This window comes from Lagopus muta, chromosome 4 (genome assembly GCF_023343835.1).
Source record: "Lagopus muta isolate bLagMut1 chromosome 4, bLagMut1 primary, whole genome shotgun sequence".
In the NCBI taxonomy this organism is placed as follows: Eukaryota; Metazoa; Chordata; class Aves; order Galliformes; family Phasianidae; genus Lagopus; species Lagopus muta.
In genome coordinates this window covers 48468248-48482402 of record NC_064436.1, presented here as the reverse complement: position 1 = coordinate 48482402, position 14155 = coordinate 48468248, and the positions used below count along the sequence as shown (strand labels likewise).

Sequence of the window (14155 nt, the reverse complement as noted above, 5' to 3'; positions counted from 1 at the left end):
GAAGTGCACTGAGTCCACTGAAATGCACAAAGGAAAGCATTAATGCTTCTATGTAGATTGCTCTGTAAGTAATGCCTCCTTCTTATTTCCATGGAAACTACAACAGATACAAAGAGCACAATAATACTATTTGACAGAGCAAATTCTTAGCTACAAAACATTATTTTTCAACACAGTCACCACCCTTAGCTATGCATTCTCACCATTAATGAACAAGAACCTGCACACTGTGCTTTGCACCAGTGGAGGAGATCCACTGTTTCCACCATTGCTATGATAGCATAATTGCTACAAAAATGTTACCCACAACATAAGATGTTTCATTGGCCCCAAAAGATAGAAGTCAGAAGGCATCAAACTGGACAGTATGGCAGTGTGGTAGGACAGTCCAGCTAAAACTTGCAACATGCTCCACGGTCTTCAAACTGGCATAGGGCCTGGCATTTTTTTGTTTTGCAAAGGAAAGGTTGTCTTCTTCTCTGGCCTGACTCTGCAAGTTCAATCCTTCAGCTCAGTCAGCAGCATGATGTAGCAATCAGATGTTTTGTCTGGGTTCCAAGAAATCCAGATCCTTTCCTATCCTAAAAGCACACATAACTTTATCCAATAAGGGTTGTGTTTTGAACATTTTCTTTGATGGAGAATTCACGCCACCTCTCCACAGAGTGCCATTTTGACTTTGGCTCCTAGAGGTGACACCACGTTTCGTCACCAGTAATGATGAGTTCCAGGAAACTGTCACCTTTAGCCTTATATCAATTCAACAGATACTAACAAATTTACATACAGTGTTCTCTCTGTTCCTGTGTGAATACTCACAGGACTCACCTCATGCAAATTTGCAGTATTTCAACACTACCATCATAATTTCCAACCAGCTGATACTCAGCTCCATACACAGCTCCCTGGTGGTAACCCGCTGATTCAAGCAGATAAGCTAATTGAGATGCTCTTCATTTTGTGGTGTGACAGCTGTGCATGGACGTCCAGGACGTCTTTCATGTCACTGTCACCATTGCTGAAACGCACCACCCTTCACCGCACTGGGCTCACGTTCAATGTCTGGTCTCCATAAGCATTCAGCAAGTGTCAATGAATGTCAGTGGGCACCATCTTCTCCATGTGAGGAATGCAGTGACACATCTTTGCTTCATATGCATTTCCATGTATGATGCTATTTTTTTCAGACTGCTCCTTTGCTGCCATCTGTCACACATGAACAAAATGTAATGAAATATTAGCAGAAAGGTTCAACCTGTACTGCCACACCACCACCATTTGCCTCTGACACCGTGGGCCAACATAATAACATAGGAGGCATTACTTTTGGAGCAACACTCATATTTTCAGAAGCTTAGAGACACCTAATAAAAACTGTCAATACCGACCCCACTCTCCCAGAGCATACATATACATTAGTATATGTATATACATTAATATATGCTCTGTATTATTCCATTTCATATTATTTAACAGATGCATATATTAACTGCATGACTGTAAGTACTCTCAAAGATTTCCCCACGTGTTTTGCAACTGCAGAATACAAGACACAGATGTTATTTCTGTAGTACCAAACACCCAAAGCCCAGCTAAGATTCTGAGTTAAGGTTATTGGTAGTGAAAAGCAATTTAGGAAATCTCTACAACGTGTTTAGGAGGACCTGATCTTCTAGGTCTTGAGCAAGACTTCATTGGTACACAAACCAATTCTGTGCAACTGCAGCACTGCCTAATGTGAATCCAGGTTTTCTTTACAAGAGGGGATACTAGAAACAAAATTTATTACAGAAAAGACTGTAAACATGCCTGTTTATTAGTCACAAAGAGCACAAGATACTGCAGAGGTCTGGAAGAATACCATCAAAATATTAGCTGTGTTTTAACCAAATTCTGCTCTCTATGCAAATTACATGTTGTCTTACATATGTTAAAATGCCTGTAATTTTTATTTTGTAGTAATGTACAGACTGGAGCATTACATCTTCCGTGACTGTGAATGACACACGTGCATTATTCTGACAGGCCTGAGTTCTTTTCATCTGAGCACAGCAGCCAATTTTTTCTAATAGCAGTATTACTATCTCTTTATGCCAGAGTGAGCTCAGTTCTGAGAAGATGTCAAGGCAGTCCAGACTGATAAGGTAACTCATGATCCATGGAAAAAGTCTCTGAGGCAGAAATTACTTGCTGCAGCGACAGGAAAGGAAAATTAGGTTTTAACCCAAAACATACAACAAAGAAATTCTAGAACAAAGGGAGTAATATTAGCTTGTCTATCACATCCCCTCGAGTCTGTGGCTATTCTAAGGAATGGCCTGTGCTGTAACAGCACTTATGAAAACTGCTCTTTGTGATTGCAGTATTAGCAGAACGCACAGAATTCTGTCATTAACCAAGCACTTCGTGCTTGCTGCAGGTAAGGCTTTGGGGTAGATCTCACAAGACAGTCTTACCAATACTCTGCACAATGCTTATCTAAAAGACTCCTGCCATGGCCACAGCTAGGACTGTACGGCTACTTTATGTCACTTTCAAGTGCCAAGGATGACACTCACACTGTAGTACTCTGGATACTCTTAAGAAATAGTAACATTTTCCTATGCAGCACTGTTTACAAACACCAGCAACACAGTCCAAGTTCACCAAGTCTGGAAAAGGAGGAAAAAAGAAACTAAAAGATCCACTGACACTGTGAATGAACTTAATAGAAACAAAATGAACTAGTAAGGTTCAAATTAATCTCAGATCAGAAGCACAGATTGTAAATGTCAATCATCATTTTTACAAGATCTTTATAATAGAACATACATTAATGCACAGAACAACATAGTAATGATATGACGAAAAGCCAACACACCTTCTTCCAAAAGTTATGTTTCTTAAAAGAAATGCCATACATATTTACAGACCAAACAAAGGTATTTTGGAGAAAGCTATCCCTGTATTCAGCTGTCTTGCAGTCACCCAACCATGAACAATATTCCAATAAGCAGCATTTTTTTTTCCCCTTTCACTGCACCCGTACTTCTTAGAAAAACACTTGCTTTTAGGGACCACAGTTGGTCACTCAATAATCCTTAAACTGCTGTAGTTTTGCCACCTTAAAGCAAACACAAATAAACTGGGAATGCTGATTCTAAGCTCTCAGTGGAAAAACAATTGACTGAAATTCAGCGCTGAGTGGATGCTTTGCCAGTCTCACTGTACGCATCTTCTAATTACTGTGGGTACAGCACCACGGCCACTCTGTAAGCACATTTCTAAAGTGCCCCCGGAGGCATACATCTTCTTCACTGCTTCTCAGAAGGCTACATTGTTCTGCTCTCTTGGTCAACTCACAATGCTTAGGAAGTAAGAGGTAAGCTCCTACAGACAAAAGCAGGTTCTCCCTGAGAAGCATACATGAGAAAGGCACACAGGATGGTTGAAACAGAAAAGATCGAGAAGGGAACAGCCTATTTCCAATATTTATTCTTCACACACTTGCTGGGGCGCACAAACACAAAATCAAACAAAAAGAAGTAATCTGCTTGGAAGAAGGAAGGAAGATGCAGGGAGAAAGATGCTACTTCCCCTTCCCCTCACGGCCTGCACCAGGTGCAGTGGCCTGATTTATCTTCAATTGACTCGAACACAGCCCCAGGACTGAGGGCAGCACACCTGCCTCAGGAGGTACGGATCACTGCGGTGACTCTGTTGTCATTACTCGCAGCTACAGCAAACCATCAGCTGCCCCAACGCGCTGCTGTTTCGGCGCTGTTATTTCACACTCGCACTGGAAGCGGTTATCTCCGACAATCGGCGCACACACAGATACTGCCCAGAAGGAAGGCGTCCCCACTGAACCCCACGACAGAAGAGCGGTGCTCGGCAGCGCAGCGAGGCACGGAGCACGCCGCGCTCCCCGCGGTCACGCAGGCAGCTCTGCCGGAGGCAGATAATGACAGGCACACAACGCGACACCGCCCGGAAAGCACAGCGGCAGCACCGCGCCCTAGCGCTCGTTGCTCGGCCGCGGCCCGCGACCACCGCCACAGCTGGGCGGCCACGGGCACGCCGCGGTTGTAGCAGCGGCTGCTGCCGCCCGCCTCCGCCGCCCAATCCCGGCTCCAGGCGGCCGCAACCCCGGCGAGCTGAGCGCACTCCCTCCCTGCGGCCGGCGGAAGGCGGGCGCCGGGTGGCACTTACCCTCCGCGCGGGAGCGGATCTCCGACACCGTTTTCTGCACCGCCGGCATCGCCGCGGAGCGTTGGGCGGCGGCACGGCCGCGCTGCACCTGCCCCCGTCCTCGCCGCCCGTCCGAGCGCCGCGGCGAGAGCCGGGGCCCGGGCTGCGCTCAGCGGCGGGACTGCGGCGCCGGAGGCACAGGGCTTGCGCCTCCCTCTGCTCACGCCGCCGCTCCTTTCCGACAGCCGCGACGCTGGCGCGGCTCACCCGCCGGCCCCTCCGGAACCTACTAACTCCGCCCCGCTTCCCCCCTCCTCCTCTCCCTTCGGTCCCCCACCGCCGTCTGCCGCCCCCGCGGGGTCGACCGTCGCACGGCTCGCTGCGCCCAAGCAAGCAGCGGCGCAACGAGTCGCTTCGCGTCCCTTTCTCCGACGAGTGCAGGGGTTACGGAGCGCACCCCCCTGCGCTGCTAGGGGAATGGAACGTGCCGATCCTTGGGCCGCTGCCCGCGCTCGGGGGTGGCCCCGTCCTGCCCGCGGGGCTCGGCCTTGGAGCGGAGGGGAAGGCGGTGGGGCTGCGGATCGGCTCCTGAGGTTATGTGTCCTGACAGTTACGTGGGGCACGGGGCCGGGCCGGCCGTCTGAGAGATCACCGGGGCTTCTCTCCCAGCTCTGTGTTTTTATCACAGCTCGCCATGCCGCAGTTTGGCAGCCCCGAATCTGTGCGAACTGAAGCTCTCTGCCTGCGTGGGTTGGTGAAAAGAAGCTCCCAGTTGCAGGCGTCTCGGGCTGAAGCCGCATCTTCGCTGTCAGGCTGTTAACGTGACACTCGTTTTGTGCGACTGCAACAGACAGAGGAACGTGGCTGTGGCATGTCGTGCCTGTGCCTCAGCGCAAACTGCCACCCGCGCTGTGTGAGCATGGAGAAAATAGGAACGGTGGTAGGATTTGGAACCGTGGGTCTTGGCACGCTTACGTTTTGCATCCATCACAGTCGGGCATGATAGATAGCTCAGATACTAGGAAAAGGAGATGCTTTCTTTCATGGGAGACTGCATTTGGAAATAAATGCTGTTTTTCAAAAGGCCATCAAGTCTGGTCGAGGCTCTTCTTAAAAAACAGTGCTCTTCTGCATTCCTGTTCCAGCACCTCACCACCCTCTCAGTGAAAACTTTCCCCCAGCATCTAAATCTCCCTTCATTTAGTTTAAAATTGCCCTTTTCCTACTATTATCTACCTGCATAAGAAGTTGATTTTCCTCATACTTATAATCTCCCTTTAAATACTGGAAGGCAATGCAGTCTTCCTGAGCCTTCTCTTTCCCAGGCTGAACAACCCTAATTCCTCCCATCTGTTTTCATAAGGGTGGCTATCTTCTGGACCCTCCCCAGAAGCCTGACATCCTCATGCTGGGGGACCCAGAGCTGATCACAGTACTCCAGCTGGGGCCTCATGAGGGCAGAGTAGGGAGGGACAGCCACCCCCCTTGCCCTGCTGGCCACTTCTCTCTGATGCAGCCCACCATACTGTTGGCCTTCACACATTTCCCCTGCCTCCTCCCCCCCCCCAAAAAAAACAAACAGAAAAAAAACCCCAAACACTATAGCGATGGTGACAAATAGGCTTGTCATTAAAATCCACTTTTAAATTCAATTATCTAAATTTTTTTTTCCCCATTATTCTTCCTGTAAACTCCCTGTCAAGCAATGCTTATTACTCATACCTTTGGGCAATTGGAAATTTACACAGTCAAGTACATAAGGTACTGAAACAACGCTGCTAAGTGCTCATCTGCATTTGTAAATAGTTATTTCACAAATAAGGCCACTATCCACATTGTGAAGAAAACAGCGCAATATTATATATATATATATATATATATATATATATGGAGAATAAAGCTACCAATATTTGTTTATGCTGACTTGTAAATGCTGAATGTCCACTTCATTTTAAAATAGACTTTAAAATTTTTTAATATCAGTAACATTTGCAAAAAAGCTGAGGAGCAAGGCTCTAAGATTTTCTACCACTTGAAGAAAGTTTCCATTTCTTTTGTAACAGTCCCCATCACCTACAGCTTTAATCCAGGAGAAGCCTAGCACCCCCTGCACTTTCTTTCTCCCCCACAAGATCTGCAGACAAAACAAGCCAGCCCTTGTACTTCTTTCTTTCCTTTGGGAAATGAATATATGAGCTCATCTAGGGTAAATATAGTGTCACTAAAGAAGTTTCTATCAAAACAAGAATGGTGACATGCAGAGATAGAAACAGGTCAAAATTTGCTTTGCATCTTTTTAAGCAGAAGGCACGCTCTATATTTAAGGAATCCAGTATTTGTTTCTGGATTATCACTTGTTTGTAACATACATAGCAGGGATGCAAGAAGGAAGCAAGTCAGTCATCATAACAGTTAAGGTTATTAATTATACCCATATCATACTTGGAAAATTAGATTGTACCCTGCATCACAGAATTATAAAATCATTAAGGTTGGAAAAGGTCTTTAAGATTGCCTGTTCTCATTGTCAACCCATCCCCACCATGCTCACAAACCATGTCCCTCAGTGCCACATTACACATTTCTTCAACACCTCCAAGAATGGTGACTCCACCACTTCCCTGGACAGCCTGTTCCTATGCCTCACCACTGTTTCTGAAACAAAAGCTTTCCTAATATCTAACTTGAACCTCCAGTAGCAAAACTCACAGTTATTATCTTTCATCATATTGCTGTTAACTGGGAGAAGAGGCCAACCCCCATGTCACCACATCCCCCTTTCAGGCAGCTGTAGAGAGCTGGAAGCTGTAGATTTCCTGAGCCTCCTCTTCTCCAGACTGAACAACCCCAGTTCCCTCAGCTGCTTCCCCATAAGACTTGTGCTCCTTTTGTGCTTCCTCTTTGAAGAGAATCTGTATTTTGAAGTTTGCTAGAGCTCTGGTGGAACCAATTATTACTTTCATACCAGACTACATTTTAGCACAAAAGACAACAAGCATATCCACAAAGAATGAGTTGTTTCAGATAGAGAAAAAGGCATTGCAGTGACAGCTGAAATGCTGAGCTAGTAATATTTTTACAATTTTATTTTACAAGTCTACTCATAGGACAGAAATTTATACTACTTCATAGCTTAAGGGATTAAACTAAGTTGTGAGGAAGCATTCTCTTCTGATCACTTCATGTTTTGTGTTATAGACTACTAAACCCAACTGAAATCTGTTCCTAAAAATGGTATAAACTTTTTTTTTTTTAAACTTTAAAAGATACATACTTCCATTATTTAAGATAAACCAACTCTCCTCTGTAGTACCACCACAGAAGAACCATTGCCTTTAAAATGAATGGACATACTGGGAAAATGAGGTCTATAGGCTTGACGAATGCATTTTTAATAAAGGAAAAAATGAGGTGCGTACATTTGAAGTTGTAACAGATTTGACATGTATAAAAAATTTAATCCAGTATTTTCCTGTGATGCTATTAGTGTTTATGAATTGGTGCAATTTTCCTTTGTGACATACTGTCAAAAATAGATGTCTAGTTTTCATACAATAGTGGAAAATTAATACTGTAACTACTGCTTCTTTTCCAGCACAGTCTGGAAAGAAGTTACATTTTTTTGCTGGCTTCAGTCATACATCTCATGCTTCGTAAAGTACTGCAGCAACTAGAGACTGTGCAGCTAATATCAAACTCTTACAAATATTTGAAGCAATACTTTGTTAGTTTAATATATAAAATGCTCTGATGGCATGGGGAGTTCTAGGTGAAATTTTATGAATAGTCGTATCCGAAATTTAAGTTACAGGGAAGCAACCCAGGATTTTACTTTGTTGATCTTTGAGGTACTCTCAATGAAATTGCTAGCAGTTTACTATGTATTTTAACAAAAAACAATGTATCTTTTATCTGTTTAAGATAAAATATCAAATTTAAGATACAAGTTCTCAAAGACAGAATGTTACATTTCTATAAACTCCTACATAAACAAAGGTGTAATTATGGCAACTAGATTTATACTCTCAGCTGAGCTGCTGCAAGTGTTTAATCAATTGCTGTAGCAGTGCCTGCAGTTCCAAGTGTATAAACAGTACTGGAGAGCAAAATAGAACCAGGTAAAAGAAACAAACCACACTGAAAGGCAGCATAAATGTTTCTTACCTAAGTTTCCCCGCATGCACTGTTGGATTCACAGCCAGTACACTGAAGGAAAAAGCATGGATCCAGATTCAAATCTGGTTGCTGTGGAAATCTGCAAGAGTGTTTTCTCTGATGTGCATCATGTATTACCTTGTGGTACAACTGAATGGCCACCAGACCTGATAGCCTCTGAAAAGATATGATCTCACATGCAAGAGGAAACCTTGGTAGTCAGAAGCAGCCAAACTATGGATGCCCGTGATAGTGCAATGCACATATGGTCAGCTCTTAGCCTGTTTCATAGCTTGGCTTGGAAAGTCAGATATACGAAGCGAGCCATAAGGAACATTCATTCTGGTAAAAGAAACTGAACATGTCAGTACTTCTTAAAATCCTCATTATTGTTTTCTGAGAAGTGTGTGGGCATCATATTTTTTATTATTTTAAATGTGAAGGAAATTGAAGCTTTTTCTTTTCCAAAAAGAAAAAAAAAAAACTTTGTCATAATTAAGTTTGGATAAAATAGTAATGGAACAGGTGCAAGCAGAGAGGGGCTATGTGAGAAGAAATCCTTGGGGACCTCTGCTGCTAGTGATTGTGCCATATGTAAGTGTCACATAGACTTCCAAACTTCGTGCTATACATCTTCAGGGCTTTGAAAAGGTGAGACAACTGCATTCCCTTCCTGAACCTACCAGGGGTCTGTTTTATGATCTTGATTCACCGGCTATTAAGTGCCATTTCTTCACCATTGGAAATGTTTGTAGTGAACTTTTTCCTCCTAATACTCATTTCCAGTCCCATTAGAGTGAGCTCCTAATATCAGTGCTTAGCCTTTTACAGATGTTCAACAGCATGCAAGACTGGGCCAAAATGACTGTCATCTCAGAGACTGTTTATTACAGGGTTACCAGTACCACAAGACCTCGTATAGTAGTACAACAGGATAAACAACAGAAAAGTAATACAGAACACAACAGCTCAAGGAGGATGTAAAAATACAAGTCTGTGTGTACCTTCCCCCTCCCCCCCACAACCCCCAACCAAGAGACTCAGAGCAGTAAGATCTGCGAGGAAGAACATCATGCTTGAAATAAAAGCCACCAGAAAGCAAGGCAAAGGTCTTCTTTCTTACCAAGCCACTCGGCATTCATCCCAGGTTCACTACTGCTATAGAATTCTGCAGATGTCCTTTGTTTGTGAAGCTGCAACAATTGCTTGGCAGGCAGATAGTGAAAGCCCTTCTGGGCCTTTCAGTTTAGCATTTTGGCAAACAGATTTGTCACATAAGGAAGAAGCATGGGAGAAAACCATTGTTGGCATGTAAATAAAATGAATCGGGAACAGTGTGGCCAACCAGCTGTCCTCTTTGTGGACAAACATGCAAATACTTGACTAAAACCAGAATAATAATAAGCAGGTGTTTGTATTACCTTGGTTTCTGTGAGGGAAAGTGTCTAAGAAAATATTAAAAGGGAAATGACAAATGGATTTCATGAGTTTATAAATTATAAAGCACAACCATTTAATCCTGCTAGGAAGTGATTACTTCCACTTACAAGAAACAGGTGCAAATATAAGCTATATGGTTTACACTGATGGCAGTAATACACTTCACTGCTACATTCCTCCATTTTATACTGGCTTTAGTACTTCTGATTTTAAAGATGTTATAAAACAATAAACATGGAATAAGTGGATGATGAACTGGGCCCTGAAGTTTAGATCTAAAGCAGCTGCAGATACTTTCCTGATAATATCAGTCAGAAGTTGATATCCAACTAGGTAAAATTCTAAGAGAATGTGAAGGGAAAACAGGGAGAGACTCCATCACAAAAAATGCTTTCAGTTTTCTAGGCAGGCAGCTACCACAAGCACTGGTAAGAGGTTTAAATATCCACACAGATACCTCCAGGATACCTTCTTTCCTAAAAGGAAGACACATCATCAATCCAAAATCCACCCAAGCCAGGATAAATTCTGTTAAACAAAGCAACACCCATTATAAGCTGGCTCTGTATGCTACAGCAGCAAGCAGGTGCCACTCTCTCTGTAGTATCAGAGCAGTACAGTGTGCACTGCCTGTTATCTTAAGGTGCTGTAGCTTGACAACTGCAAGCAGTCTTATCTCTCCCTGATTTACTGCACCTGAATAAAAAACAGAAGACCTTGTAAGAGGTCAGAAGACTTTGTAATAATGTATTGTATATAAATTCCTACATTAAAAACACTAAATAATCACTTAATTGAGAAACTGCTGAGCCTTGCCAGAGATGCAGGTGGTCAACCCAATCACTAGTTTAATGTTTTATGATATTTCTCAGAAGAAAACAACAAAAATGTTGTCAGCTAAAATGGGCAAGTCACGCCTTGGAAATTCTAACCTTGTGTATTCTCAATGCAGTCAGATTTCAATGGCTCAGTGTCTGAAGATCGCATATTTTGATGGATACAGCCTGATCCAGGAATACAGGAGGAGAGTGGAATTCATTTGTGTAATAGCTCTTTACCATGCCTCCCCTCCTGTCAGGAGGGCAGTTACTGGGTTAACACTCAGGAAAGAAAAATTAGATTTCCCTTGATCTTCAAACTAATTCTTTGAGACAACTGTACACAAGACAGGAGTGAAGGAACACTACACAAATCGAAAGAAAAAGCTCTGGTTGCATAGTTAAAAACAATGGAAAAAAGTGTCAGTACTAAAGTACACTATTTGTAGAATAACAGGAAGCTCATGCTCTCAGGAGGCTTGTGGAAAGCCTTCTGGTATTTGGACTTAGGGTAACAAACCAAACTCTAAAGTTTCAACTGCTAAGGGTTGAAACTCATGACTAACCTAATAGTTTTAATGAAAGTGAAAAATTGTACTTTGGATTTTTGTTTATTTTGGTCTTGGTTCTTGAACAGCTTTAAAGCTATAGCCAGTTTCACTGTAAGAGTTATAGAGATAGTGCACTGTAAGTGAGAAGTCACAGAGTGGCTGCTTGGTGAATTGTATGGGCAGGGGTTTTGGGAGCAGATGATTTTAAAAAGGTACCTCCCAAACCAAGCCATTCTATGACTCTAGTTTTCACATCACTATTGTGAAAACTTCCTTCTAACACCTTCCACATCTCAGTAAAATAAAAGTTCAAAAAGAAATCCTAAATACACTGAAAATGACAGGAATTTTTGCTACTGAACATAAGAGTAGCAGAATACTACCCAGTGTTTTTAAGCCTTTCGTATTAGTCAGTAAAATAAAAACAAGGAACTCATTTCTAACAGCAACTACAACAAAGTAGTTCCAAGTAATGGGATGCTATAAATTAGCATTATTTTGTGATGATATGGCCTACTGGTTTATATGTTTTCTTTTTGTCTGCTGTAGAGGAAGGTAGTGTAGGACAAACAAGGAAAAAAAAAAGAAAAGAGGAGGGCAGAGAAGCATTCTCTTACAATTTTTAAAACATAATATAATTCAAAGGAAAGCTCAACAGAGCAGCAAGGTCATATGCTGCAGCAAGTGAGGATTAGCACAAATTCAGCAGCCGTAGAAATAAAGACACTACATACCTCCAGAAGAGCCCAGGTATACAGGGATCACCAGCAACGTACCTTGTGCTCCACTGCCAGCCCTTAAATGAGGTCAAAGAAGGGGTGGATCTTGGCTTCACCATGTCTGGTCATTCAGGTACATTGCATGCACCTGAGCTCTCCTGGTTGGCCCTGCCTTCCCACTGGGTGTCAATCAGTGTTTCAAGCCATGACTCAGCATTTCTGCTACACATAGTTACTAAATTAGTCATTTGGTTGTGCATAGCCTATGTTGGATGTATATCACCTTGTATTTTACTTTCTAATGCAGTGAAAGTCTGTCTACATCATTCATTTAGCTTTGCAGTATCACAGGAAAGAGAATTACAAGACTACTTAGATGGGAAAAGCAGCCATTATGCATTTAATAAAGAACTTTCAGAACTATTTCATTTCAGGAGCTTATGAGCAACTGATACAATGAACAAAAACATCCCACTTTCTGTGTAACAGTATCCATTTGTATATACACACTGGATCCAGCATATACCTAGGTGCCCACAGATAATATTTACTGTTATAAAACAGCATTATTTTAATGGATTGATCCATTATGCTGATGTAATTGTAAGCATTTGCAACACATATGTGCTTTTACAGAGGTAATAAATATAGACAAATCTGAGGAATTAGGTCATTGGCTCTGTACTCAGAGCCTTGCAACATTGGGCCCTTTTGAAATATTTGAACCATGTGCATTTATGAAATTGTTTTCTTGAAGGGTGTACTCAGCTAATGTTCTGCATGACCTTTAAACTAAATAATGTCCTTGTATTGGGCTCCTTACAGAATGAAAACATACCCCATGGTAGGAGCCTCTGAAAAGCCTTGAAAATTTCTAATATGGATAGAGGGAATTTAACATGACAGATGCCCATTCCTCTTTGTTAGGGAGGTGAGAATTCATATGTTATTTTTGATAAGTTTGACATGCCAAAAAATCTCTATCAGTCTGGGTAGTCAACACTGTAACAAATTATTTCACTCATTCTCCTCTGTTCCCTTTTTATTTATTTTTGAACTATAATAATTACATTTCTGTTTTTCAGAAAAAGAATTTGTTACATGATTAGCCTGTTACAGCTCTGTACGTCCTTTAATGTGTTTACATTGTAATAGGCCAGATTCATTTTAGATATAGATTCTGATAAAACCAGTGGAATGAATGAAATCAAATGAAAAGAGCATTGGCTGGCAAGTTGAGTTTTAGAAAAGTGTGTATGGTGCCAGCTATAGATCTTCAATTAGTCCCAAACAATGCCTTCTATCCAACTGGATGACTTGGCAGAAACAAGATGATCACAGCTCATGCTTACCAAGCACTTTGAACAAAGTGTCTGTGCTTTATGGATCTGTTCCCGGAGCAGCTGATATCTCCTCTAAATCTGAATTTAGCTGAGTGTTTTAGTTTAACATGTAGGATCTTAGGGGTAAAGATGGGCAGAATATTTCTGTAGAAATGGCATCACTCAATGCTCAAAGCTTGGCTGAGTTCTTGGTGTGGCAATTCAAAGGTTTATCTGTGTGTATGCATGTGGTAACTCTTCCCCAGGAGTCAGAAACTATCACTTTTAAATAGTGTTGGGAATGTAAGATGCACCCTGATCCTCAGCAGTCATCCAGCTAAACTCCTGACAAATCCTTTTGTATCATATTGGGCCTATTTTTGGGCTGATTTTTTCTGTAGTGTGAGTGCATGGTTTTTCAGTGGGACCTCTAAAATTTGTTTTGGATTTTAATGATCCTGAGTGAGTCTGCAAGTTAATTTCTTACTATGAGTGAGCAGTTTCAGACTTCTGAAAGTAGGATTTCCTCATCTTCTTCAGTGCTTTTCCATGTGAATGCTGAAAAGGTAAAAAAAACTTGTGAAGTGCATTATGTGTTCAGGATATGCTCAGCACCAAAATTGCAGCGATACTTTCCTGTCATCTACATTGAGTGGCTTCCCTGATGTAGACATCACTAAGTCTACAGCCACAGTGCTCCAGTACAACGTCTCTCTGTGAGTCACGGCCTAATGGCATTACAAGGTCTGCAACAGCTGCTACAGAGACATATTTGTGAGTCATCTGAAATCCTACTATGAATAAAGCTCTAATCCAGCATCATGGCCTATTCTGCTAAGAAGAAATGCTAAATATAAATAGATTTGTAACAGAATGCAAATGGAGTGGAAGGTTGGTAAGATTTGGGAGGAGTGAAAACACTTCATTACCCTAGAAAAGGAAAAATGAAGGGGAAATGAAAATGTATTTTTCTCTAAGTG

The 14155-nt window shown here is 42.2% G+C and overlaps 2 protein-coding genes across 5 annotated transcripts in view; both read right to left on the bottom strand.

Annotated features, from left to right (window-relative positions):
* Nucleotides 1-4356, bottom strand: part of ATP8A1 (ATPase phospholipid transporting 8A1) — a 94914-nt gene extending 90558 nt beyond the window's left edge. For all 4 annotated transcript variants that reach the window (XM_048941329.1, XM_048941330.1, XM_048941328.1 and 1 more), the window contains exon 1: nucleotides 4192-4356. In XM_048941329.1, the coding sequence (XP_048797286.1) occupies nucleotides 4192-4240 (49 nt within the window). In that variant the 5' untranslated portion in view covers nucleotides 4241-4356. The remainder of the gene's footprint in view (nucleotides 1-4191) is intronic.
* Nucleotides 4357-4433: 77 nt separating this feature from the next.
* LOC125691705 (alanine and glycine-rich protein-like) lies at nucleotides 4434-11879 on the bottom strand. The gene is made up of 2 exons (XM_048941334.1): nucleotides 11869-11879; nucleotides 4434-5011 (listed from the first exon to the last, which is right to left on the bottom strand). The coding sequence occupies exon 2, from the start codon at nucleotides 4968-4970 to the stop codon at nucleotides 4434-4436; it is 537 nt and encodes a 178-aa protein (XP_048797291.1). The 5' UTR covers nucleotides 4971-5011; nucleotides 11869-11879.
* Between the last annotated feature and the right edge of the window lie 2276 nt (nucleotides 11880-14155).